The sequence below is a fragment of the Mixophyes fleayi genome, chromosome 5 (genome assembly GCF_038048845.1).
Source record: "Mixophyes fleayi isolate aMixFle1 chromosome 5, aMixFle1.hap1, whole genome shotgun sequence".
Classification (NCBI taxonomy): Eukaryota; Metazoa; Chordata; class Amphibia; order Anura; family Limnodynastidae; genus Mixophyes; species Mixophyes fleayi.
The window spans coordinates 255,006,420-255,034,040 of NC_134406.1; the positions used below are offsets into that span (position 1 = coordinate 255,006,420).

Sequence of the window (27,621 nt, forward strand, 5' to 3'; positions counted from 1 at the left end):
GACTGTTTTCATCTTGCACATTTAGGATTTAACGTGTCTAAGCACTACTGTATTCTGTCCTCATTCCTCATTTTACAATTTTGGAAATAGGCCAGGAGGCGTCAGGAAGGAGCTGTGTGGCACACAGACATAAGGAGAAACAGCTGAGTGATTTAGGTATTTGGAAGACCATTCTTTAGCATCTAAATACTCCTACAGTTCCACATTTTGTCTGATTTACAATTTAGACTGGCCTCGCCTAAGAAGCTGCGTGCTCTGCATACATCTGTGAATCTAGCATGCACAAAACACACTTTGCTGTAATCCTGGTGCCCTCTGACACTTTCTCAGATGATCTTACATAAGCAAAAATAGATGTTAATAAAATAAAAGTTTCTACAGTAGCGATGCATTGAAGCCAGCACATTAAAAATGATCCAAGCTTACTAGCTGTTAATAAAAACAACATAGACTTTTGAAATTGGAGATCAGGAAAGCTGACATTTTTAAGAATAATACTTTAGTTTTGGATCAAATATTACATTGATTTTTAAAAAAAAAAACAGGATAAAATCGAGATTACTTGAAGCAGCCATAGGCCAGGAGTCATTTATTTGTAATGTTCAAACACTCCCAGGACTAAATTATAGAGACACAGATTAATAGTGCAGAAATCAAACTGCATGTCAATCAAATAGAACACTGGACAAACTTGCCTACTCTGACGGAATGTTCGTGAGACTCTGGAATATTGAGGAGTTCTGGACTCCCAGATTCTGCACATTTTCTTTGCAACTAGACGGGGCAATGATGACATGATTCTACATGATCTGCGCTTTCAAGCTCCCTCCCTGCTATGACGCCCCTTCTCACACTTCTCCCTTGGACCTCCCTTCAAAAAGTAGTCAACTATGTCAATGGAGCTTACTGTTTTGGGGGGGTGGTCTTTGTTAAGCATGGGTGTAGCTATGTGGTTCAGTGGAACAGCCTTTTCTAGGTGCTTCATAAACGTATTTACCTTTTTAGGTTCGGATACGTTATTAATAAATATCGTATAGACACCACTTTTGTTAAACCCTGCGTGAAACAGATCTGCACAGTCTCTGAATGGCTTTTCCTCTTCTCGCTTTGTATTCTTTATGGTAACTGCAAAAACAAAAATTGAAACAAAACATGAACATATATTTAATAACTCTACCACACATATATTCAAAATGAAATTAATAAGGAAGAAACATTTCTTTGTGTGTTGCAATTTTTAGTGGCAATTTATAGTGGCCTGATACATTGTGCCTTTTCACAGCTATATAAAAACACAGATTTAGTCAGTCATCACCCATTTTTTTTCAAATCTGGAATGGTAAATACCCAAATTCTAATTCTACAAGGAAGTGTCTTGAAAAAAACAAACAGCTGTTCAACATATTGGATTGACAGATGCTCATTGAACCTATTGTCATACTTGTCTACTCTCCCGGAATTTCTCCTGAATTTTGGGAAGTTATAGAACTGTTTTTGGTAACAAGATATAAGGGGAACAAGGAACATGAACAGAAGTGACCTGGGGACCTTGCTGTTGTAATAGGGCAAGAGAGATGAGCTGGAGACTGGAATAGACCATGGCTTGAAATCAAGTGGATACAATATGCTGGACATCGATAGAAAGAGCAGCAACATACTGGTCATTGAAAAGAAGACACAAGGAAGGTACAGCATCAATATCGGGGTCTTATTTTAATTTGGAAATGTTTAATATTAATTTAAGTTACATTTAATTTAAAGGAAAGCCATTCATTTAAGTATATATTAATATGATATATTTACATTTTAAGTTGTATAGTTTTTAGATGAATTGGAAGAATTTAGCATTAATTTGGAGGTTACATTAAATTGGGGTGGGTGAACATCCTAATGCTCAGTTACAATTCTGGGCCACTGCTCCAGCTCATTAACAGGCTGATCCTCTTTGTGTATCCAATAACATGTGAATTGATATTTATATGACCTGTAGATGTGACTCAGAATGTTGTAGTCAAAAAATGTTTCAGCAATATTGCAGTGGTCACTGCTATAAAGTGGCTTCCATCATTCTGATTCACAAAGAAAAAATGTCTACAGAGAAGAACTCAGACTGTGCAACCACATGAAACAACATATGTTCTGTATTCAGGATGAGACGCTGGAAGTGTGATACATGGAACTGTGCACGTACCTGTAGAGTGATATACTTCTTACTTCCTAAAGCTATAGGCTAGCCATTAGTGTATTTACCATATAGGCAAACTCTGCCCACATCTACATAACAATGCTGTATGTCAACTTGTGTTTTTTTAATAGTGTGATATCAGGATCACATGTGTCGTTGTATCTTCCCTCTTCTATGTTCTTTACAACACTGGTTTTTTATATACCATGACTATTACATCTGATGTACAGTATTATGTTGGAACCTTCACTGAGCAGAGTGAGGGGCATTTGGAGGGTGTATTGGCATATCTGGGCCCCCATCCCCTCTGGTGCACGTAGCAGTAGAAACTCTGCAGTGCCAGTAGTTCTGCCACAAAGTACCGGGGCACGGGCCCTGGCTAGTCTGCGTAGTGGGAGAAGTCATCAACCTAGTGTGGCCATGCCCTCTTTGGAGGCTATGGAAAGGCTACAAGAAGTTGCTGTACTTGAAAATCCTCTTGGCGGCCCTGGCCCAAGAATACAGATGGTCACAAAGTATCTGATGTTACTCATGGTCCATCATTTAAGAGTAAGTCCAAGAAATGTCATTTTGTGACGTCACACACCCAATTCTATCCAAGCACATCTGATATTTGTAGGTGTCCATGACTGTGCATCTTGTGATCGGAGGAACCTGCTGGGTCAGGGATGGTCCTTGGCGAGACCTGTCTAGGTCCATGAATGAGGCTATGTCTACACCCACATGCAGAAAGGAGAACTTATGTTGTGGGATGAGATGACTTATGTGAGATTCGAGGGGTAGAGAAGGTGTAATTATTTGGCGTTCCTTGGGTTTTGAATGTTACTGATACTCAGGTGGTGCTGGTCTGTGGTCATTTTATACTTTAAATGGGATGTCTTTGGCCCCTACCATATGCACTTTACATGGGAAGAAAGAATGTTAGGTGCATGTCAACCAATGCATGAAGAACATTCAAACACACAAAGGTAACACATGTAAAATATACAGCCCCAATGTCCCCTCACGTAAATAAATAAGGCTAAACCAAACAGTACTTTAGGAGAAAAATAGAAGTTAATGAAAAGGGTGGTCTTAAAGTGATAGGAGGATGGACTCATATTATCTCCAGTCAATCTTGGGGGAGTTCCAAATACCAGCCTGTGAGTCTGTACCTAGGTGCACAGGTAGGTACAAATAGAAGATCTTGAAGGTTTTGCACTTTTGAAAATAACAAACAAGTCCTAGCAATAAATCAATTAGACAGTATCGTGATTCATTTAGGGATTAATATTATATTCTGATTTTCAGATCGCCGGTGCTTTGGCATTACTGATGACTAGCATTTTATTATTTTTAGGTATTTTTCAAGTATTTATTTAATGGCATACACTGAAGCTGAATGGACTGTTTCCTTAATTACAATATTTAAGTATTTATGTGTAAAATCAAATTCACAGTTCAGGCTTTAGGGTAATAGCCATAATTGATATTTTCTTTTTTCTAAATATATCTGCCCTTTAATTAGAAGGCCAAAAAAACAACAATTAACTTAAGCGCAATGGCTAATAATTATCAATGCAGCAGCCACAGTTCTGTTTTTGTTTCATTTTGTTTTGTTTTCCTTTTAATTAGCAACATTTCCAAACACTACTAAAAGATGATGTGCTTTGCTGCTCTTAAATGAATACTAGTTATTTACTAAATGAAGGAAAAAGGAAGAAATATTTTTAAATGGTGCTAGAAGAATAGAACGTTGTTTCACAATACCTCTCTGTTGTTTCTTCTTTTTAACTTATGTTGTTAAAAGCTTTATTTATAATCTACTATAGAATTGTTGTGTGTATTCCTGTTACAAATGGATGATTTCCTAAGATATGAAACGTACAGCCACATAGACCATATATTTTGGGTTCAAATCAGAGAAACAATTCTGTACAATTCGACAAGTGTTTCCATTCCCAGGTCAGGTGGAAATAGGAATTAGAAAAATCTCAATAACTAACAAATTGAACTGATACACAAATAAACATTTTTTATATCTTTAAAATGTTTTTTTAATCAAATTGAAACTGTTAATAAAAGATTCTTATAGGTGTTTACTGAAACTAATTAAAGTCAAATATCACAAATAATATATAAAAAAAAATCATATAAGTTTTTGTTTTTTTCAGTTTGAATTCTGTTGCTGCTGTGAGACTGATTTTTTTCTTAGTGTTCTCTACTTACCCTGTTATTTTTATTTTGTCATGCTTCAAATGTTCTGCAAACTGCAGGTGTCTGAGTAAATAACTATGTAGAGAACAGGTTTTTTCGCTGTGTCTACGTTGAACTGTCAAATTGAAATCCGATATCTGGACAGCACTAACAGTTTATTTTAGCTAAGAGGCTGTACTGACCATTAGTGTCCGGCATCTGCAACTCTCATTAGATTAAAGGGACTGAGACTGCACAGCACACTGACCACAAGCTTTAACATGAAAAGAACCAGGTTCTGCTTCATTTCAGCTTAAGTGGACCTTCAAGAAACCATTGTAGGGGGAGGCAGGTTTTTATAAACTGAGGAAGAATGTTGCTTAAAGCCATTGTCCACAATAAATAAAAATCCACTCATCAATAGAAATGTTTGCTAAGGCTACTGCCAGCAAATTACTTAACAGCTTAAACTTACTGTCTACGTCCCATTCTGCTTATTGCTCAGTTCCACACAGCCAAGAATTTACTGTAACAGAATTAGTCAACTAGATCACTTTAAGTCCTAACAGAATCATGAAATTTCGATCTTATCATTTCCTACTTTCTCTCTCTTATCACTGCAGACTGACCATTACATCAAACTTGCAGTATTTGTTCCCCCCCACCCCACCAGGGGGTGTGGCTATGTGATTCTCAGCCTTGACGCCACCGCGCAATGCACAACCCATGACATTCTGCAGCGGGGGGCAGGGCCACGATATTGCAATTTACAGCAAATCACGTTATCACGGCCCCTGCGTTCTTCACTCGGAAAGTGAGTGAGATGCAGGAGGGTGGCCTTCACTCCTAGGAGTCCGGATGAGCTCCTGGGAATTTGGGAGCCTGAAGAATGTTCTGAGAGGGTACTCAAGTATGCATTAAGCCCTATTAGTACACCTTGTCCCATACTAAAGTTATTACAGCAGTCATAAATATACAAATACGGTTGATAGATATATTTCCTAGAGCATGGCAAAGTTTGAGAGGTTTGTCACTGTTTTTACACTTGACTGAGTGCTATTGTTCTATGTTATCAGTCTGGATGTGGCTGAAACAATATTACTCCACAATCGCAATTAAATCTGAATTTCAATAATTTCCGAAGTTACTGACCTATTTTGCCTGTCTACATTTTACAATCACAGAAAAAAAAAAATCCACGCAACTGGTACCATATATAATACGGGAGACACCGAGCACAGGCTTGTGTTTTCTCTGGTTTTGTTTCAAAATATTGCTTTATTGTCATAGCAGCTGTCCATCAAGCCTATTTAAGGCACATTTGGTTGGGGCTCACAAACCAGCCCTTGCTAGATGTAAGCTGCATTTTAATGGTGTTTAAAGCATATAGGTCAGTGTAGGACCTGCATATAATGAGGTGCCCCTGACGCTGGGATGCAGGCTTAAATGTTTTGAACAAAATATGAACCAATACCTCATGTTTTCATTTTGCTAGATACACACAGATATGCAGTGTTAAGGATAAGCGCTGACAACTGTCTTTTTGTTTTGTATACATTTATAATCAGCCACGATGATGGGTCTGGTAAGAAGCAAATTGATACCACTGGGACCCATAGCAGTTGCATGGTCTGGTATGGGTATAGATTTACCTTTGATTATACATATATATTAACGAACGTTAGTAGTAACTCTTACATAAGGCAATGTGAACTTTAAATGTAATGACTTTAAAATGAAAAAATTGTATGTGCTTTGAAGTGTTGGTGCACGTGACTGGGGTCTGAGAACTTTATTGCTATTAATCTGATCTCCCGCTCATCTGGATGGTCTCAGTTCCAAAGTGGGCAGGGACAGAAAAACCTGGAGCCAATCAGATCACAGTAGTCAATAGTGGCACAAAGTATTAATGATGATGTGATGATCTTGTAGGGCAGACCTGGCCAATCTGTGGCTCTCCAGGTGTTGAGAAACTACAAGTCCCAGCATACCCTGTCACCTATTGGCTGCAGAGCATGCTGGGGCTTGAAGATGTAGGCCTATGGTAAGGGAACGTGGCATGACCATGTGTGTGGGCAGTGTAATAATATAATCAGGGGAATAGAGGAAAGTAGGAAGCCAGAGTCTGAGAGCTAAACAGAAGAAGGATCAGGATTCCCAGCTGCTAACGTTGTACTTCTGCCGCTGCCTCTATACTACACAAAGTTCACACATCCAATCCAGATCAGATTGATTATTATTCTTAATTAAGTACTTGACATTCAATCAGAGGAAAATATACTGCCACTAAACCGTACCCAAACAAATCATAAAAATGTACCAAATTCTAAGTACCTCGTGCACATCAATTTATTGCAGTAATTCATATTCATAAAAACAATTGTATGTTTCTAAAATCTAAATAGCTAAACACTTTCAATTCAAATATCAATTCCAGTTTTTAGCTATTTATATTTTAGAAGCATTCATAAAATTATGTCATTTATGGTTATGGTTACAGATAACCACCAGGATGTTTATCGATTAGGTTTGGTATTTGTTACAGGTTTGTTACAGAGGCAGCAAATCTGATTGTCCCCGATTTATTTATATAAAACCTCTTGTGTCTGAACAAGAATTTGTGTTGTGTCTGACTTGTTTATACATTACTTGGTATTTATTATCGCAGCCTGTTCCTCAAACCTACCAACCTTCTACCTAACCATCTCCGTGCTTGGTCGCCTCACCTCTCTCTTCCCCTGTCCCTGCACAAGCTCCTCGTCCGCGTGATCCCCTCCACTGACTCCCCATTGTGCCTGCATCTGTTTGCCCCCCCCCCAGGGGCAGGCTAGGCTGGGAGGAAGGGGGGCATAGGCCCCCCGGGGCGATCACATAGTGGGCTATCTTGGGCTGGGTCACTGGGCCACCTGAATTTGTTTTTCCTTTAATATGTTTCTAATAGGCTGCTGAGTCAAGTCTTGTCCCACCGGGGCTAAATTTTACCAGCCCTCCCCTAGCCCTCCCTTTAGTATGTAAGCTCTTACGAGCAGGGCTATTGGAGTCTTGGTTTTACTCATTTATTGTTCTGTGCTGTTTTACCTGTATGGTGAACTGTTTGTATTCTGTACAACGCTGTGAAAACCTTGTGGAACCTTATAAATAATTGATAATAATACCAACAATATTATGTGCTAAATATCTAAAATATTGACTTACTATATACTAAGGCATTTTTTGGGACAGTCTGTTAGTTGTATCATTTGTAATTGAGAGCACATGTATTTGATGCTAAAGACAAATGCAACAAGATGTTAAGGTGATCCCTAAATTTGTCTATTGGCTATTCTGACTATTATGCATTGTCAGGTAGAAAACTATGGGCAGGATAAGGTTGGTATAACCGTTCCGCTTCCTGAGCACAGAGTGAAGTGGTGCCATATTTTCAACAAAAAGATTTATAATACCACAGTGTACTCTATATATCACATTGCACTTTTCATCATTATTTAATCTACCCACTATGTCACATTTTGCTGCCTTTTAAACCAGATGACTGTGACAGCTGCCTGTTATAGGATCATTGTACATAGTACTTTTTGTATTAAGGAGCTACAGACGGACAAATCTGTCTGAAAGTGAATTCTTGAACCTGAAACAAAACGGAACATATGGCCTCTGAAAAGATATTTAATAATAATAACGTATTTGCATGTGTCCTGTCATACAGTGAAATGAAGGCAGAGATTCTATTGGCTCTGTCTCTAAAGTCTGGCTGTATGGTGACATTTTTATATGATACACTAACTATAATTTGTATCATATAAAAGTTTGGACAATATTTTTGAACTTATATTGTCCCTTTTGTGGCTATGAAAGACTGGGATCCCCAGTTCTCGATCTGCATGACTGTTAACCAATTCTTGTAGTACACTCTTTAATTAATCAATTGAATGCATTTTTCACGTTAACTATGCCTTAGGGTGATGCATATCCTGTTTTACTGACTAATATGCACTTTGTTCTTGCAAAAGTTTCTCTGTGATGAGTTATTTCTTCTGTGTCTTTACTATCCCACAGCGGTGCTAACGATAATACATTAACTCTCATACACTCTATAATAGTGCACTTCCTGGGGACATGAAATCACTCACTATCAATTACTAGTTACTGGAGAGCTCCTTTGTAGAGAGTTCTTTATAGCAGAATCCATAGATTATTGTTCTTATATACTCAATACAGGAACAGGTCATATATTTTATAGCTGGTTATAAATGTGCCCCTCAGCTTGTAAAACATGATCTTGTGGTCAACATTAACCTCTGGATGCCATGTCTATTCTGTATGAGGGCAGATGGGCAAGAAGATATCGAATGTATCACTGTGATTGGTATAGTTCTATGAAAATTAGAGTGCAGTGCACACTACAGTCAATACAATGGGTCTGATTCCTTACTGTACAGTGACTACGGCAAAACACCCCTTCCACTCCCCCAAAATCTTAGGCTGTAATAAGCGTCCTTTGCGTTTGAAGACGGAGTGGACAGAGTTGCGCTCACGGACGTATCTCCCGGTTCTGGGCGAGCACAGAGTGATTTTGCGCACGTTACGCTCAAAACTGGCAGATTCGTGCCTTGAAACAATCAGGCTTTACATGTTATATGTGCTAGTTATTTCTTAAATAAACAAGAGATACATTCCAAGGGGAACAAGAGGAATCATTGCTTTCAATCAAACCTACAAACTCTGGCGCTCTAAACAAATAAAAAGATTTAATACAAGTCGCACGTTGCTCCTGCTGCTGTTTATTAGGACTATTGCTAAACCCTAAAACCACAAATATGTTTTGTTGCAGTGTTGGTTTTCTTTTTTTACATATCATTATTCTCAGTTTGACTGTTTCAAGGGGGGAGGGAAGTTCATGCCTCATTATCCTATAGGCTGTAAGCTTGTGAGTAGGGTTCTCTTACCTCTCTGTCTGTATGTATTACCCAGTATTGTTTTATTAATGCTTGTTCCCAATTGTAAAGCGCTACGGAATTTGCTGGCGCTATATAAATAAATGTTGATGATGATGATGATGATGATAACATCTGTCCCTACATACAATGCTGCTATACCCTGTGTTGTCCAATGGCTTTAAGTGCTGTCATGTTATGCTATCAGAGTCCTGTTCTCTTCTGTTGTATTCTATTTTATAGCACTTTATAGTGTTCACTTGTTCATGTTTCAGTGCCTATAAAAGAGGCAGAGTTCCATATTTTTAATTGGGTTGCCATGCACCATTCCGCAGTACAATACTTAATACATTAAGGAGTAAAAGATTCAAGCTGAGAGTTTTCCAGCGGGTTTGAAAAGTGGAGATGTTGCCTATAGCAACCAATCAGATTCTAGCTATCATTTTGTAGAATGTCTTAAATAAATGATAGCTAGAATCTGAATGGTTTTTAAAACCCGCCGAAAAACTCTCAGCTTGATACATTTACCCCTAAGTTGTTGTTGTTGCTTGGTCCTGTTATCGCTGTACTTGTTAAATAGCCTTCCACAAACAAAACCAAAAACATTGTTATCGCTGGTTTTAGTCCCTTTCATTCCAAACTGTATCTTGCCGGCAAAAACAGGTGCCGTTGGCCCTGTCATGAATATACCCCAAAGTTTCATTTCCCGTGAGTGCTACTTAGGGGTAAATGTATCACTCAGTGATTACTTAAAACCGACAATTCTCTGCAGTTTGCTGTCATTTTTTATTTATTTTTTTAAACGTCAATTTTATTAAAGTCATCGGGTTTTTCGGTAACTGTATAACAATATACATTCTTCTGTTAGACACTGAACATCTGTTTTTATTGCTGCATTTTTAAAACATGTGTCGTATCTCATTTGTTTCCTCTCAGGGGATTTTCACATCTATCTGTTCCATACATGGAAATTATATCCAGGTGTCAATATATAAACACACAAGCAGCCCTTACGGCCACAAAGCTACCTACCACATACACTGCGGTTTTTCTATCCGAATCTACTGTATGAGGCTTTTTTGAGCTTCAACAAATATGGATAGACAACAAACATAGAACTATTCCTCTGGTGGTATTTGAATAAAGAGATAGTTTTGAAATGAGAGTCGTTGTTTTGAGGTTTGTTTTTGGTCTATGTTATAAAACTTGAAAAAATATCTGCAATGATGTAATGACTGACTTCCCCATAAATACTAGATACATGTTTAGCACTTTATGGGATTGTTAAAACCCCCCTCGGTTTATAGGCTCTTCTTCCGCGCTGAGACACAGGGGGAATGTATAAAAGATACTTTGTTCCCATAAATTGTTGTGACATCATAAACTAGCGGCCTGTGAATCTACTGGAAATTAAATTGTTACAAGGCTCAGTTTATGTGAATAGCCTAATTTTGTCACATCCTCTATTAAAGAGGAACAACTATCAGAATGTTACAGGACAAAACAAATATCTAATATTTTTTTTATTAAAAAATATGAAATATTTATAGATGTAATAAATATAATATGCCTCCCTCGCTTACTTTTAGTATTTCTCTGGTTCGTTTCTCATTGGACGTTATTTACAAGCACGATGCAAATATTTGTAAAATACAACCAATCACCTGTTAGCTTTGGTCGATTTAAACCAGAGACCAACAGGTCGCCATAGGCCTGACATGCTACTACAGATAGGTGTCTCTTTCTCTGATTATAAGTATTGTTTAACCTTATTACTGAGATTAAGGGTAATGTGAGGCCCTTTTGAAGGTTAGAGGGCCAGACCATTTGCCCCTGAAGTGTTATGGGTTGCCCATCAGTAATTTACACCCTAGGTTCAAGACCTGCGGTACGTGTGCCCAAAGGGACACCTCAGATAAATTTAACAGGTACTTTAGTCTGTAAAATATTAATAAGTTACATTTGTTAACTAAAAATAAATAACATATATTTAATACTAGAAGAAGAAGGGGTATTTATTTTTATAACATTTAAATGCACAAGGGGTGGCTTAGAATGCTCAGGTGAGGGAGCACTTTTAATCCATTTACAAGCATTAGGGGAAACTTAGTGTAATGAACTCACTTTAGGTGTTACGCAGTAAATGTTTCCATTTAACCTTTTATCATCATCATCACCAACATTTATTTATATAGCGCCAGCAAATTCCGTAGCGCTTTACAATTGGAAACAAACATTAATAAATCAATACTGGGTAATACATACAGACAGAGAGGTAAGAGAACCCTGCTCGCAAGCTTACAATCTATAGGACAATGGGAGTTTGAAACACAAGGGCATGTGCTACATCATATTGCACAATGGACCAGCTAGAATGCAAAGGTAAAAGTATTGAGTGGGCTGTGTGTGTGGCAATGTTAGTCAGAGGGTTGTTGTCTTGCGTTAGCTGTGTAGAGGGTAGTAATAGGGTAACCTAGGGAGATTAACATGGTGGTTGAGGAATATCATAAGCTTGTCTGAAGAGGTGGGTTTTCAGAGAACGCTTGAAGGTTTGGAGACTAGAGTAAAGTCTTACTGTGCGAGGGAGGGAATTCCACAAAGTGGGTGCAGCCCGAAAAAGTCCTGTAACCGAGAATGGGAGGATGTGATGAGAGTGGAAGAGAGACGCAGATCTTGTGCAGAACGGAGGAGTCGAGTAGGGAGATATTTTGAGACAAGTGAGGAGATGTATGTCAGTGCAATTTTGTTGACGACCTTGAAATTCGTAGAAGAATTTTATATTGGATTTGTTGAAATACAGGCAGCCAATGTAGAAACTGAGAGTGGTTCAGCAGAGGAAGAACCTTTTTTTTTTATAAGGCCAACATATTACTCAATACTTTACAGAGAATATTTAATCATTCACATCAGCCCCCCCTCCCCGTTGAGCTTACAATCTAAAGTGCCTACCGCAGAAACCTAGCAATATGCTTTTGGACTGTGAGAGGAAACCCACACAATCATGGGCATACACAACCTTACATGTTTAAAAAAAAGTAATGAAAAATCCTGATCTAGATTATAAAAAACGTGTGATTTCCTGCTTCTGGATGCTGCCTATTTGCACTTTGGTGTTTATTCAGTTAGAAGCGAAATGTCTATTGTTGCCGTTATTTTTGCGGTACTGATGGCGTGATAGAATATGGTTATTTCGCTCATTTTTGCTCGCCCCACCCATTGCCTAAAATTTGTGCAGTAAAACAATGCACAAGGCAATGCACAGAACTATTAGTCTGAGTTCAAATGCCCACAGTTAGTAAATACCCCTAAGGAATGGTAGAAAAGTTTTCTCCTAGTTCTCCAAAGCTAGATATGCAGCAGACCTAAAAGTCTCTGCACTCCCGGACTCACAGCTGTAGCTTTTGAAACGACCCCCTTTGTTTTCTAACTTAACTCTAGCGTAAATACTGAAAGTAAGAAAGGTTAAAGGGAAGTTTTGGACCATAATCATTGTATCCGTTAGTTTCTACACGACTTATAAAGAAAGCAAATTAGGGAAGTTTTATAGCAAAAAAATAGTACTTTAATAGTACTGACCCTCCGCACCAACATCTGTAACCATGGAAACAAAGAATCAGCTGCAATTACTGTCTCCCTGGTTAGTTGGTAAAAAAAACTTCATGTATCCACAAGAGTATGTTTCTGAGGTTTTAACAGGATATTTAAGGCAGATGTTTCAAGTATCATAAGTTACCAAAGTAAGTTGTAGATCCCAGCACAAGGATTTTAAGTAAGCAAAATACTTTTTGAGTGGAGTTACTCTTTAATAGTTAATGAAAGATTTATACATAATTTGGTGACACTATTACAGTGTAACCCTCCTTGGGAATTTATGATACAATTTGGATGTTCTGAGCTGACATGAGTCAACTCTGTCTGACAGGAAAGAAAAGGCATTTCAATAGCAATCGGCCACAAAGTAATTGTAAGTAATCACGTATACAAAAATTATTGGCAACAGTAGTATTAACTGGGGCTGTATTCTGGTCACGCTGAAACACGCGCAGATGTGAGGGGAATTAGTACTATGAAATTACTTTCTCGCTAAGCAGATCTGTTTTGACAACTAAGAAAAATGTGTTTCATTCTATATAACATATCTTTCACTAGGACACACTGACTTTTTTTTTATAAGTGCCAGGTCAGTTTGTTTTGAGTAACTGAACTCTGAAATTCTTAGAATTACATTACTTTGTTCTTTACTAGGAAGGCAGAACTTTAATACTTAGCTAACATTGAAAAGGCTAGTCAATGGTCTAAATAAATTACACTTAATAAAATCAGTTATTTTGCACTTTTGGAATATCTAAATAATGAATATCCCCAATGTGTGTTTACATTTTTTTTCTTCAGGTTAGATCTCTGACAGGAAAATCTGGTCATTAACCGTTTCCCAGTATTGTCAATATTTTGTAGGGATCCACTGACTGCTACCTTTTAGAAGGTCACTAGGTGTAAATGTGTCAATCTTCCTAAAAAGGAAAAGTTGAGGTGTTGCCCATAGCGGCCAATCAGATTCTAGCTATTATTCTCTAGAAAATACTAGATAAATGATAGCTAGAATTTGATTGGTTCCTATGGGCAACACCTCCACTTTTCCTTTTTGATAGATTTACCCATGGATATCTGTTAGGAGATAATATACACAGGATCATGCTTACGGTATTAAAGTCACTAAGGAGTTCTGTGACCAGATAAAGGACCGATGACACAGGTCAAGTCCTTTAATACAGTACACCAAGCCTGGCCAATCTGTGGCTGTCCAGGTATTGTGAAAATACCAGCCCCAGCATGCTTTGCCAGCAGATAACCAGCAAAACAGCTTGCAGGGCATGCTGGGACTTGTAGTTTCACAACACCTGGAGAGCCACAGGTTGACCAGGCCTGCAAAACTCTGAATTCTGTGGTGAATACTAATATCTTTATAATCTAAACAGCATTACATTCATTATTTATTAGAATATAAGCATTTTATGTTTCTAAAAGCTTAATGAGAATAATAAATATATTGTTGAGGGCTGGAGTTATTGTAATGCAGAAAGTGGCTGGCAATAGGCAGGAAGTGATGTGAGATGGAGGAGGCTGAAGAAATATGGGAAATTTAGTTTATTCACTCAGCACTTTTAGGTGTTTTTTTTTATTCATGCCAACATTCCTGATCACAAAATCAGGATAGTTCAGGCCAAATGCGATGATCATCATTTATCTATTTATAAGGCAGCACAGATTCCATATCTTCGGACAATCATCTTACAGATATGACAAACAGATGAGATAATAACAGTGACATGCATACAATTAAGCATACTAACGCCTGCATGGATGGTCACGATAATAACATGAGGTATCAGAGGATTCAGCTTGAGACATGACGTGAACTAGGTCATGCAAGGAGGATAGGCATGAGACATAAGGAGGAGACATCCACCCTGAATCATACTCATTTTTGGGTGAGACCACTCCCCTCTTTTGCCCATGAGAATTTAAGACTCTCCTGCAGAATTTGGGTCTCTTGATAGATATGTTTTTTAATGTTTTTTTGGCCAATGGCAACAAACTTTTGCACTTGATCTTCCTACTGAATCTTTTAAAAACTCTTAGAGGTATATTTACTAAACTGCGGGATTGAAAAAGTGGAGATGTTGCCTATAGCAACCAATCAGATTCTAAATGTCATTTTGTAGAATGTACTAAATAAATGACAGTTAGAATCTGATTGGTTGCTATAGGCAACAGCTCCACTTTCTGAAACCTGCAGTTTAGTAAATATACCCCTTAATCTCTTAAAAATACTTTTTAAGTTCTGACATTTTTCAGGATGACCTTCTCAAACTAATGAAATTTCTAAAAACTCAAAACTTGGTGAAATGTCTCGCTTGTCTCTAGTAACTGACACGCTATTTATCTGTATGTTTCCATTGTCTGTTTGGATAAATAGCCTGCCATGGCTGTAATACATTTTGTTATTCAAAAGTTTTTAGAATGGTTTTCTTCTGCGATGTCATTTTATTTCGGCCACAATAACGTATAGGAGAACCTTCATTCATTTAGTAAAAGAAGACGTATTCAAATAATTTTTAATGTTCCTTTAAAAGCCATAGCTGGACCTTCCTCGTGGCTGTGTGAGTTTTAAATGCTTTTCCTCACTTCTAACAGAAATTTATGACTGTTATGGGTAAAGGGTATTGGGCATGGATCCACTGTCCTAGATAAAGAGACTGGTGTGCTTAAAGAGTACTTTGTGGTTTGCAAAAAATTGATTAAAAACAAAATGTTCTATTGGGTTCCTATTATTGATATGTATAAAGCCGACTCAGCCATTTTTTTCAGGCAGTAATATAAACAGTAAATCACGGACTCTTCATTACAGCGTCTGCCATGTTATCTTGCCAAAAGGATTGCAGGGAAAATCACGCTTGGATTTTAACCAAAGTTGTTATGTTATTCACATATCATTTTGTTTCCATACTTGTTAGCCTGTGAAAAGATACTAACTGGACAACCTACGACCTACAATTTACAACCGATGTCTCTGATTTGTAAATAGGGAATACAAAATAATAATAAACTGCAATAATAGCAAGAACTACAATAATATAAACCTTTAAAGAAACTAAAAATGGCAACAAACTGCTGATATTAGTTTGTAAATAAGGAACATCTAAAATTAACGTAAGAGAATGTATTGGTTCTTGATTTTGTTCTCCCATCCTAAAATACATTAAAACGATAAGTTATAGCCAATCAGGGAGCCACTTAGGGAATAAATGGATACACTCAGGTACATTTAGCCAACTGTAAATTAACAGAAAATTACAAGCCAAGTGTTTAATAAGACACAGAAAAATGTTGCAAATCCCAATGTACAGCTGTCTGTCATTAATTCTTCCCCATTACATCAACAATGCTGCAATTCCCTGGTAAGATATATCCCACCCCATATTCAGATTCTATTCCAAATCACAGTGGGCAACTTCCGCTAGTTTGTTACAAAAATGTAAGCAAAAATGCCAAAGATAATTATAACAACAGTAATAATCATTTGGCTGTGTAAATTATATTTTATATAGAGCAGGGGTGCAGAACCGTCAATGGTCGGAGGGCTGCAATGGCAGATTCATTTTAAGGGGCCGCAATAAAACTTACTTATATGTAAAATATGTTAAGCAAGTAGAGTTTACTACAGGAAAAGAAGAATCTCTTTGCAGTTACGTCGTAACATCTCAATATGGTTAATATGTCCCATTGGGACATACCTCTACAGTAACACATCACCCCCCCTTGTAGTGACATATCCCACTGCCCTCTGCAGGCAGCAAATGTATTTGCCCCACCTCTCCACTGTAACACATTATCCACTCACAACTTTAGAAACCCCATGCCCCCACATCTTTAATAACACATTGCTCTCCGCTGTACTACCATATTCTCCACCACACCCCTGTAATAGTACATTCCCCACCACACCCCAGTAGTAGTACATTCCCCACTATACCCCTGTAATAGTACATTTCCCACCACTCCCCTGTTGCAGTATATTCCCCATCACACCCCTGTAGCAGTATATTCCCCACCACTCCCCTGTTGCAGTATATTCCCCATCACACCCCTGTCGCAGTATATTCCCTACCACACCCCTGTAGCAGTATATTCCCCACCACACCCCTGTAGCAGTATATTCCCCACCACACCCCTGTAGCAGTATATTTCCCACCACTCCCCTGTTGCAGTACATTCCCCACCACACCCCTGTAGCAGTACATTCCCCACCACACCCCTATAGTAGTACATTCCCCACCACACCCCTGTTGCAGTATATTCCCCATCATACCCCTGTAGCAGTATATTCCCCACCACACCCCTGTAGCAGTATATTCCCCATCACACCCCTGTAGCAGTATATTCCCCACCACTGCCCTGTTGCAGTATATTCCCCATCATACCCCTGTAGCAGTATATTCCCCACCACTCCCCTGTCGCAGTATATTCCCCACTACACCCCTATAGTAGTACATTCCCCACCACACCCCTGTAGCAGTATATTCCCCACCACACCCCTGTAGCAGTATATTCCCCATCACACCCCTGTAGCAGTATATTCCCCACCACTCCCCTGTTGCAGTATATTCCCCATCACACCCCTGTCACAGTATATTCCCCATCACACCCCTGTAGCAGTATATTCCCCACCACTCCCCTGTTGCAGTATATTCCCCATCACACCCCTGTAGCAGTATATTCCCCATCACACCCCTGTAGCAGTATATTCCCCACCACTCCCCTGTAGCAGTATATTCCCCATCACACCCCTGTAGCAGTATATTCCCCACCACTCCCCTGTTGCAGTATATTCCCCATCACACCCCTGTAGCAGTATATTCCCCACCACTCCCCTGTTGCAGTATATTCCCCACCACACCCCTATAGTAGTATATTCCCCACCACACCCCTATAGTAGTATATCTCTTACCACTCCCCTGTAGCAGTATATTCCCCACCACACCCCTGTAGCAGTATATTCCCCATCACACCCCTATAGTAGTATATTCCCCACCACACCCCTATAGTAGTATATCTCTTACCACTCCCCTGTAGCAGTATATTCCCCACCACACCCCTGTAGCAGTATATTCCCCATCACACCCCTATAGTAGTATATTCCCCACCACACCCCTATAGTAGTATATCTCTTACCACTCCCCTGTAGCAGTATATTCCCCACCACACCCCTATAGTAGTATATTCCCCATCACACCCCTGTAGCAGTATATTCCCCACCACACCCCTATAGTAGTACATTCCCCACCACACCCCTGTAGCAGTATATTGCCCCTCACACCCCTGTAGCAGTATATTCCCCACCACACCCCTGTCACAGTATATTCCCCATCACACCCCTGTCACAGTATATTCCCCACCACTCCCCTGTTGCAGTATATTCCCCATCACACCCCTGTAGCAGTATATTCCCCACCACTCCCCTGTTGCAGTATATTCCCCACCACACCCCTATAGTAGTATATTCCTTACCACTCCCCTGTTGCAGTATATTCCCCATCATACCCCTGTAGCAGTATATTCCCCATCACACCCCTGTAGTAACATATTCCGTACCTCACCTCTGTAGTAGCACATTTCCCCTCCCCCTGTAATAACACATCCCTCACCTCACCCCCCTGTAGTAACAGCTTTCAAAATGTTTCAATCCTGCATTTTGTCCCCTTCAAAGTTGCTCACACATATACAATATATCATTAAAGGAAAGTTTAGATAATAAACATCCAAACCCACTAGAACATCTGAAAATGCAACATCATAAAATAGTAATACAAATATACCTATTTCAGCCATGCAACAACATAAAATCTAGTAATATAATTAAATGCATGTAAACAAAGTTATGTAAAAAAAATAAACCTTATATCTTAACCATAGTGTGTGTCTGTGCGGTAGGGAGTATAGATTGTAAGCTCCACAGGGCAGGGACTGATGTGAATGATGAAACATTCCCTGTAAAGCGCTGCGTAATAAATAAATATTGATAATAATATCTGCTGTAGGACTGCTTTCCATCAACATTCATATATAAGAAGGATGAACATTTTTGGTTGTTGACATCAGCTTTCAGTCTCCTGTACAGTAGTATGGTTCATGATGTCTGTTTATACAAATTGTTCCCAACGACACTCACATGCATTGCTGTTATTCAGCAGCCTCTTACAGCTACATAAGTAATACCCTATAAACATTTGTGAAGTGTTTCATCTTGTTTTTGATTGAATGAATCTATCACTGTGACAGAATAAAACGAGCAATTTGCTTTTATCAAATGCAATGTAAAACACATGGTAATAGTTTTATAAGCTAGTTGGATTTGTTCCTGGAACAAAATACATTTAAGAAATGGCTACTTGCATTTGCTGAGTTATTGTTTTTTAGGTGGTGACCTAGAGATATAATTTTTACTGTGCTATACAGCATATCTTATTTACTATTCTATATTTCGTAAGATAAGGGGGGCATATGAATTTATGCAATTGACCTGAGGTTAGTCCACATAAATTATACAGCTCGAGCATGCTAAGTGCAGTTCCTTACTCATAAACTGTACGTCAGGATGTAGATGATGTGGAATGATTATATAAAATGATGTATAGCAAGTCAAGAAGGGAAAAGCAGCTGTCTGAAGATCATGGTTTGTGCTCCCATATAGTGGTGGGGAAGCTGTACAGACCTGCTGGCTAGTTTACAGTAATGATCCCATTGCCTGCTGACTTGTGTACAATATAGAACATAATCTCTTGTGAGTAGTGTACAATACAGTCCTCATTTTCTGATGGCTAGTATACAATATCGAGCCTGTTGCTTGGTGGCTAGTGTTACGAGCCGCATCGGCTCTGGCCACCGCCGCGACTCAGCGTCCAGGGCGTCGTCATGACGACCGGGACGTCATTTCCTCCAGCTCCCGGTCAGGACGCTCATTACCCCCAGCGCCGCGTCCCGGCATCTAGGACAGCCGGTCGCTTGCGCACATCATGATGATTATAGCCCAGCTGGGCTAGATTACCTGCAGTGCAGGAGGAATTCTGATTGGAGGACATCGGTTTATAAGGCAGGAAGGGACAAGCCCTCCCTGCCGGTTATAGTTCCTGCTTGCTGCTGACTAGCCTGCTTTGTTCCTTGTTGCTGTTACCTTTTGGATTGATTACTTGTTGCTGACCTTTTGCCTGACTCCTGACTTCGTTTGATTGCCTATGCCCTTTGACCTTTCTGCCTGGACTTCTACGCTGCTGATTTGCCTGTGACCCCTGACCCCGGTTTGTGTACTGGATACTCTGTCTGCTGCCGGCCTCGACCCTTGCCTGGACCTCACTCTGCTATTGCTCCTATCCTCTCTCGCTGGGTTCTCCCCAGTCAGCGCACAATTTACGACCCTCAGCTGCCTGCGGCCAAGTCTGTCCCCACCACTAGGGGCTCCAGCGAAAACCAGGCTTCTGAGTAGACTCCGGGTTTTGTGTTGCTGGCTGTGGCGGTTCCTAACAGCTAGTGTTCTATGTAGTGTGCTTTGCATTGTGGCTAGTATACAATATACAGACCATTCCTTGGTTGCTGCTGTACAATTCATTTACCATTCACTGGTGGCACATTTACAATAAAGAGCTCCATCACTGGCTGACAGTGTACAATATAGAGTTCATTGTCTCATGGCTAGTATACAACACAAAGTCCAGTTTATGGTGGCCAGTGTACAATACAGGACCCAGTCCAGATTTTCCAAGAACACATAACAGATCTCATTGCCTGGTGGCTGGTATGCAATTCAAAAAGTAATTCCCTGGTAACTAGTATACAATAAAAAAAAAGCCCATTCCCTAGTGATCAGTGTACAATATTGGGTCTAGCACCTGGTTGCCAAGTGTACAAAATGGAGCTTAATCCCTGAGGCCAAGTGCACAAAATAGCCCAGATACTGGTAGCTAAGTGTAAAAAATAGAGCCTAGTCTCTGGTGTCCAAGTGTACAATTTACGGTTGGTTAGTGGGTGCTCACCTCTTTGCTCCGGCCAAAACACTGTACAACTATAAGCCTCTGTTGTATCAGCTGATACAGTGGGAGCACTCAGACAGACAGCTTCCGCTAAATCAGCAACAGAGAGAGTGTGGTCTATGACGTGGCACGTGGGAACGGCTAAAGGGAGTGTGCTCTGACCCTATACAAAGGCAGGGTGGCTATTCTACCTTAGCTTGGCCCAGCACCTGTGTCTGCTTGGTTTGGACGCCTTAAAATCTGTCTTTTTCCACTGCAGCTAATCAGCTCAGTATGGACCAGTTTCCATGTACAAGGCTTCTGCCTCCCTAGCCAATGGGGAACCTGTCTCTGAGATCTAATTCAGCACACTGGAAGTGGGTAGAACAGTGGGGGACAGTGGACTGCTCACGTGGAGGACTATACTTGTCATGTAAGATGTTTTTTGTTACCTAACCTAGAAATAAACACATCATCATGTACCACATACAGCTGTAGCCAATGGCAAATGTCAATCTGTCTCTGAAATCTGACCAGTGCAGGAAGTTCAACTAAAGTACCCTGAATCCTCCTGAGGCTTCCACCCACCTCACTCAGTGATGACTCATTGCTCTGCCAGGGGAGCAATGCCTCTAAAAACATCTAACCCTTCAAGAGTATCGCATTACTCATAGGTTGACAAAAATCTTTTCCAGGCTACAGTCTCCGTTACGTGTTGTAATGCAATGGCTTTTGTTCAACATATACACTGGCTAGAATACTTTTCTGAGCTCAGGTACCAATGTCACACTGTTTATCTAAGACCAGTCCTGTCTCCCACTTATCTAGTTTGCTTCTATCTATGTTTTCCTTGAAAGATCATCTCTTTATTTCTCAAAGTGGAAAAACATTTTGTAGATAATAGTGGCATAGCAGAGGGGACAATGCACTCTACTGCTCTTAGGCTTATGATGCCATGTGCCCCTTGTGTGCAAATCAGTTGCACGCTTCCAAAATCAAACATTTAAACCCTGCCCTGGAAATCCTGCATTTATCCCTGGCTGCTGACACTTGTGCAAAGAGCAGCTGGTTAGTTGTCTTCTGTGGCCAACCAATCGTCGCTTTCTGCACAAGCATTGCCATCAGCAGCGGCAGTGTAATAATCCAATACAGAGATGCCAGTGGGTTTGCCCAACATGGCAGAGAACCCGAATATAAAACCTCCACCCCTGTGCGAGGATGAGGGTAGCTTTATCATTCAATATTGAGTACGGGTGGAATACAGGATCATGCTGGCAGCAATCATGAACAATTTCTTAGGCATTATTATTATTGCCGTTGATTTGTAAGCCGCCTCAGTGCTCCACGGTATCAGGCAGTGGGGAAAACATAAGTGGACACACATATACAGGGGCATACAAAGTAAACAAAATAAATAAAGACGTGGAAACAAAGGATAGAGAGGGCCCGGTTCAAGAGCTTACAATCTAATTGTTGAAACAGGAGGAACGAGTGTGGCTGAGGCAAGTGCGCATTCAAGCAAAAGGACTGTACAATTAAGCATGCATCTATGTACTGCAATGAGCCTTATAATAAACCAAAATAATATTGCACTGCTGTGGCCCATGGGAATATTCATAGTTGCCTACTCTCCCGGAATGTCTGGGAGACTCCCGAACTTTTGGGAGTTCTCCCGGACTCCCGAGAGAGCAGGCAAAAATCCCGGATCCAGCTATCGCCGTTGTTGAAGGTGGTGGGGGCGGGGCTAAATGCCCCATCGTGGCTCGGCCCCCTGGTGTGATTAGCTAAAATTGCCTAAGATTGAAAAGTGTGGCCACGCCCCCCTCAACGGACCCCCTCCCGGACAGCTTCTGAAGCTTATATTTGTACAGTCTGTACAGTCACAGAAGCATCATGGCACCTAAACATCACTGTTATAATCTGTCAGGGCAAAACACATGGGTGCAGCTGTGAAAGATATGTGTGTTTTTATGTAAATAGACTTTTTAACGCACCACTTAGTAAATAAACAGCTGTTTACCTCCTTCTCTTGAGCAGAGTTTTACCAGGTTGTGAACTGTGTCCATCAACTCCAGCTGCTGTTTCTGTAGGATACTGTTATTGTTGGTGGCTTTGTTCAGCTGTTTCTCCAGCTCTTGAATGATGTAGTTCTGGCGGGAGACGAGGCCTTGTAACGTTTCCTTCTCTGTTTTCAGGGTGTCCAGCTCAACCTTATGTCTTCCTTCCATTTCCAAAATTTTATTCTCCAGCAGACTATACAGAGGAGTAGAAGTAATAGAAATGTTATAATGTAGGATAAGGAGAGGTATTACAGTGCTACATACTATCAATATAACATCTGAAATACAGTATAGCACTAGAAGTTGTTATATATGTCATATTTTACTTTCTTAGATTTCTCTACCTGTATCTAGAAATAAGTGACGCTACATACATTGTATAATTATGTACTGCCCGTATGCAAAAATATACAAGTTCTGGTCTAAAATTTGATTTGTGTTTGTATGTATCATATAGCAAATATTAGAATCCCCTTCATCCATTTACGCCACCTGCCTAAATTGAATTGGCATTACACTAAAAGTTTTGCCATTTAACACTACAAAAATACAAAAATAGTCTTTTTTCTCAAATTAGTAGCATACGGGGAGACAAACTATAGAAAGAGATCAGCTATTGATATACTAGAACTATCTATGTGATATACTACAACAGCACAATTCAGTAAAAGACCAACATATATGCAATAGTCAGGGGCCAATTTGTATAAGCGCGCTTGCCTACTCTTCTGGAATATCCAGAGACCCACGCATTTCACTAGGCCACCCTCCCACATCCCTTCTAGAGAAGGGGTTGGGGCCTGGATTACGCAATAAGCTATGAATCGCATCATCATGAACCCACTTGCTGCTGCCTGATGATGGCAGTGATGTCACTGCGCAGCGGAGAGCTGGACCGCGATGACACGTATCGCTTCAGAACATTTCTTGCAATTGTCCTTTGGACCTACCCTTCAAATTCTGGGAAGGTGTAAATGTATTCTTTGTATTTATGTGTGATATTAATAAGTTAGGAAGAGTATTTACCATGGAGAGCCAACTGAGTAATGATCTGTAGGGCAGAATATCACAGCTCAATAACAGACATTACGGGGCTCTTATGTGCTGCTCTGATTGGCTGATTCCAACAACTGGCGCAGCCCAGCATTGAAGCTCCAAAAGATAGCGGAGTCTTTATATTTCTGTTTTATGCCTCATACCACTGTAAATAATGACTGACAGTTTGTACAACACACTGTATTTACTAGTGGAATGCTAGTGCCATTATTTTCTCCGTGACCTTGTGATTACTTCTTGAATTGGAAGCTCCTTTTCCTCTGTTAAGATAAATGTTTGGAGCTACCCCAGAGCCCGATTACTTTTCTGGCTTGCTATTATCTTCTATTATCTTCTCTAGAGTATAACAAACTGCAGCACAGTCCATATTACCTTTCATTTCGGTAGTGACATGCCTGGTAAAGTACAGGCTGTGTTTAAACCCACTGACTTCTCCTTCTTAGTAGAATCGCTGCCAATTCCATTGACATCACTCAGAGGATTGTCACGGGCACCCTGTGAAGTGATGACACTCGGACTTCTCTCTGTGCTCTCCTGCCTCTCCTCCCTTACTGTTCACATATCAAAACCAGCTGTTGCATTCCCGTGATGCAGTTCTATAGCTTTCAGTCTGTTTGCTAAAACTGCAAAGGATACTTATTCCCATGCTGCAACAGTGTCTTATCCGACTTGTTTGACATGTACCGTTCTCTAATACAATCCTTTAAAAATTACCATGCAGGACATGAGAAGAAGAAATGATCTGATGTACAACCTGGCCTGAATTTACAGAATGAACAAATGAGACCGTGGCAGGTAAATTACTGGAGTAACGGCACGCAGTGCATCAAAGGTCCCCACAACAAAATTTGGGTAGGGGCCCAGGAATGACGTCCTCGCTTCCCGGGCCCCCGCTCCCTTCTCAGTAGGGTCTCTTCTCTGTTCTTTTGAGAGAAGATGAGGGGCCTTGGAGGGAGTGAAGGTCTCAGAGGGGAAGGAAGTCCCAGACCCTCATCTCTGGGCCCAGTATCCACCACACACCCTGCACAATCCAACTGCAATGAGCAGCACGGTGGCTCAGTGGTTAACACTTCTGCCTTGCAGCACTGGGGTCATGAGTTCAATTCCCAACCATGGCCTTATCTGTGTGGAGTTTGTATGTTCTCCCCGTGTTTGCATGGGTTTCCTCTGGCTCCAGTTTCCTCCCACACTCCAAAAACATAGTGGTAGGTTAATTAGCTGCTAACAAATTTATCCTAGTCTCTCTCTGTCTGTGTGTGTGTGTATGTTAGGGAATTTAGACTGTAAGCCACAATGGTGCAGGGACTGATGTGAGTGAGTTCTCTGTACAGCGCCTTGAAATTAGGGGCGCTATATAAATAAATGATGATGGATGACCTTGAATTGCATTCTTCCGTTTTTTCATCATCTTGATTGTTTTTTGAATAGCCTTTTTAAATTCTCTTTATGGCATAATTTATATGTATCTGTACCTCTGTTGGATATGGGGAGGGGTGATCTGGGTAATCTGGGGCACACATCTTTGGAGCATACAAACATCATTTATCACCTTTAAATAAAAACTCCATTTAAACAGATTTAAACTAAAGTTTTCCTTGGCATAAAGCATAGCTGCCGACATTTTAAAAAGTTTCCCCGGAGGATGAGGTGTGAATGAATGAGCTATCTTGCTCTTGCTCACCAGCCCAGATTAATAAGTAATATCTATCCAAAAGTTGTTGGTCTTGCACATGGACTCCTCGCTTGCTCAAAGAGTGGGCAACCGAAATCTGGTTTAGCAGCTAATTCATGACTGATCTCTGGTGGAATTGATTCATGTCAGCGCTGCTCCTCCATTTCCCCCCCACCATATCATTAATGGCCTTAGGGGTAGATTTATCAAAACCTTCTAAATGAAAAAGCCAAGTGTAGGTGTTGCCCATAGCAACCAATCAGATTCTAGCTATCATCTATCTGGTAAATTCTAAAAAATGATAGCTAGAATCTGATTGGTTGCTATGGGCAACACCCACACTTTCCCCTTTTAGAAAGTTTGATAAATCTACCCCTAAATTAAGTAGAAGAGGACAGCAGGGGTAGTGTAAGGAGGCACCAGAGAGAAGGCAGAAGAGGGGGGAGGGACAATAACTAGTAAGAAATTGAATTGCATTTAAAATGCAGAAAAATAAGTATTATATACTGTAGTTGGTCAGTACTGGAAAATAGAGACATTTCCAGGGACAATACGGCAGAGGACTTACATTAATACCTACAATGCTACTAGTTTATTGGGAAAAAAATATTTTAGTTTGGGACCATTAATGAAGTGTTTCTATATAAAAACGATATATACATTACATCGGCGGTTCCCAAACTGGGTGCCGCGGTGCTGTCACTGGGGTGCCGCGGCGCTGTCACTGGGGTGCCGCGGGCCAGCCATAAAAAAAGAAAGAAAACATAAACTTACCAATCCGTCGGGCGCCGGGACCCAGCAGCCTCCTCTCTCCCGCAGATGTCACTGAATATCGACGTCAGTGACAGCTGCTGCGGGAGAGAGGAGGCTGCTGGGTCCCGGCGCCCGAGGGATTGGTAAGTTTCTGTTTTCTTTCTATAAATGTAATTTTTTCATCAATAGGTTCTGCAGAATGTGGAACTTCCCTCTCAGATCCTTATTTCTCCAATTTCACTACTTAAATCAAGTTTGCCCGTTTCCCAACAATATTTTTACTGCACATTATATATAACATTTGGGATTTTTTTTCCCATCCAGGCTCATAACATTTATTTAAATCATTAACGATATCTCTATTATTACATAATACATAAAATGTCTCCTCCTGATCTGATAACTAATAAAACTTAGTTTTATGATGATGTCTCACTGCAATCAGGACTATTTTACTGCAGATATTCCTCTGCGCTAATTACATTATTATGAATGTATTAATAGGCACCCTTCATTTAATATGCCTACTTACACCATTACTATTCACTCCACTATGTTATTACAAATAGCAGAGTATTCTCTGCCTGGCGCGGGGCAGAGTGAGAGGGATCATGGCAGAGAAGTGGGACAGAGGGCAGAGGAGGGGGACAGAGGGCAGAGAAGGGGGACAGAGGGCACATGAGGGGGGCAGAGGAGGGGGACAGCGTGACAGAGGAGGGGGACAGAGAGCAGAGGAGGGGGACAGCGTGACAGAGGGCAGAGGGGGCAACGTGAGAGAGGGCAGTGTGTCTGGATGCAGAGGGGGCAGTGTGCCTGGTTGCAGAGGGGGCAGTGTGCCTGGTTGCAGAGGGGGCAGTGTGCCTGGTTGCAGAGGGGGAGAGTGTCTGGATGCAGAGGGGCGTATTTTTTCATTCAACTAAATAAGTATTTCTGTCGTGACCTAAATACTTATTACAATTTTTTGACCCAACTACTTCTAAAACAGGACTGCTCGGTAATTATTTTGGAGGGGTGCCTTGAAAAAATTTGGAGACTCTAAGGGTGCCACGAACTGCAAAAGTTTGGGAACCACTGCATTACATATTAGCATTTTTAATTTAGTAAAATGACAGTATGTAACAGTTTTGGTTGCATAGGATGACATTATTGCTGCTAGTGGCCCATTGTACTCTAAGGCAGAGTTTCTCAACTTTTTTTTTTTTCACCTGGGACCCAAGAGTTT

At 40.4% G+C, this 27,621-nt stretch overlaps 1 protein-coding gene across 1 annotated transcript in view; it reads right to left on the reverse strand.

Moving 5' to 3' along the window:
• ANGPT1 (angiopoietin 1) overlaps window positions 1–27,621 on the reverse strand; it is a 256,479-nt gene that overhangs the window by 61,695 nt on the left and 167,163 nt on the right. The window contains exons 4-5 of the mRNA XM_075213959.1: window positions 22,879–23,111; window positions 998–1,125 (exon numbers count right to left, since the gene is read on the reverse strand). Coding sequence (XP_075070060.1) covers window positions 998–1,125; window positions 22,879–23,111 — 361 coding nt within the window. The remainder of the gene's footprint in view (window positions 1–997; window positions 1,126–22,878; window positions 23,112–27,621) is intronic.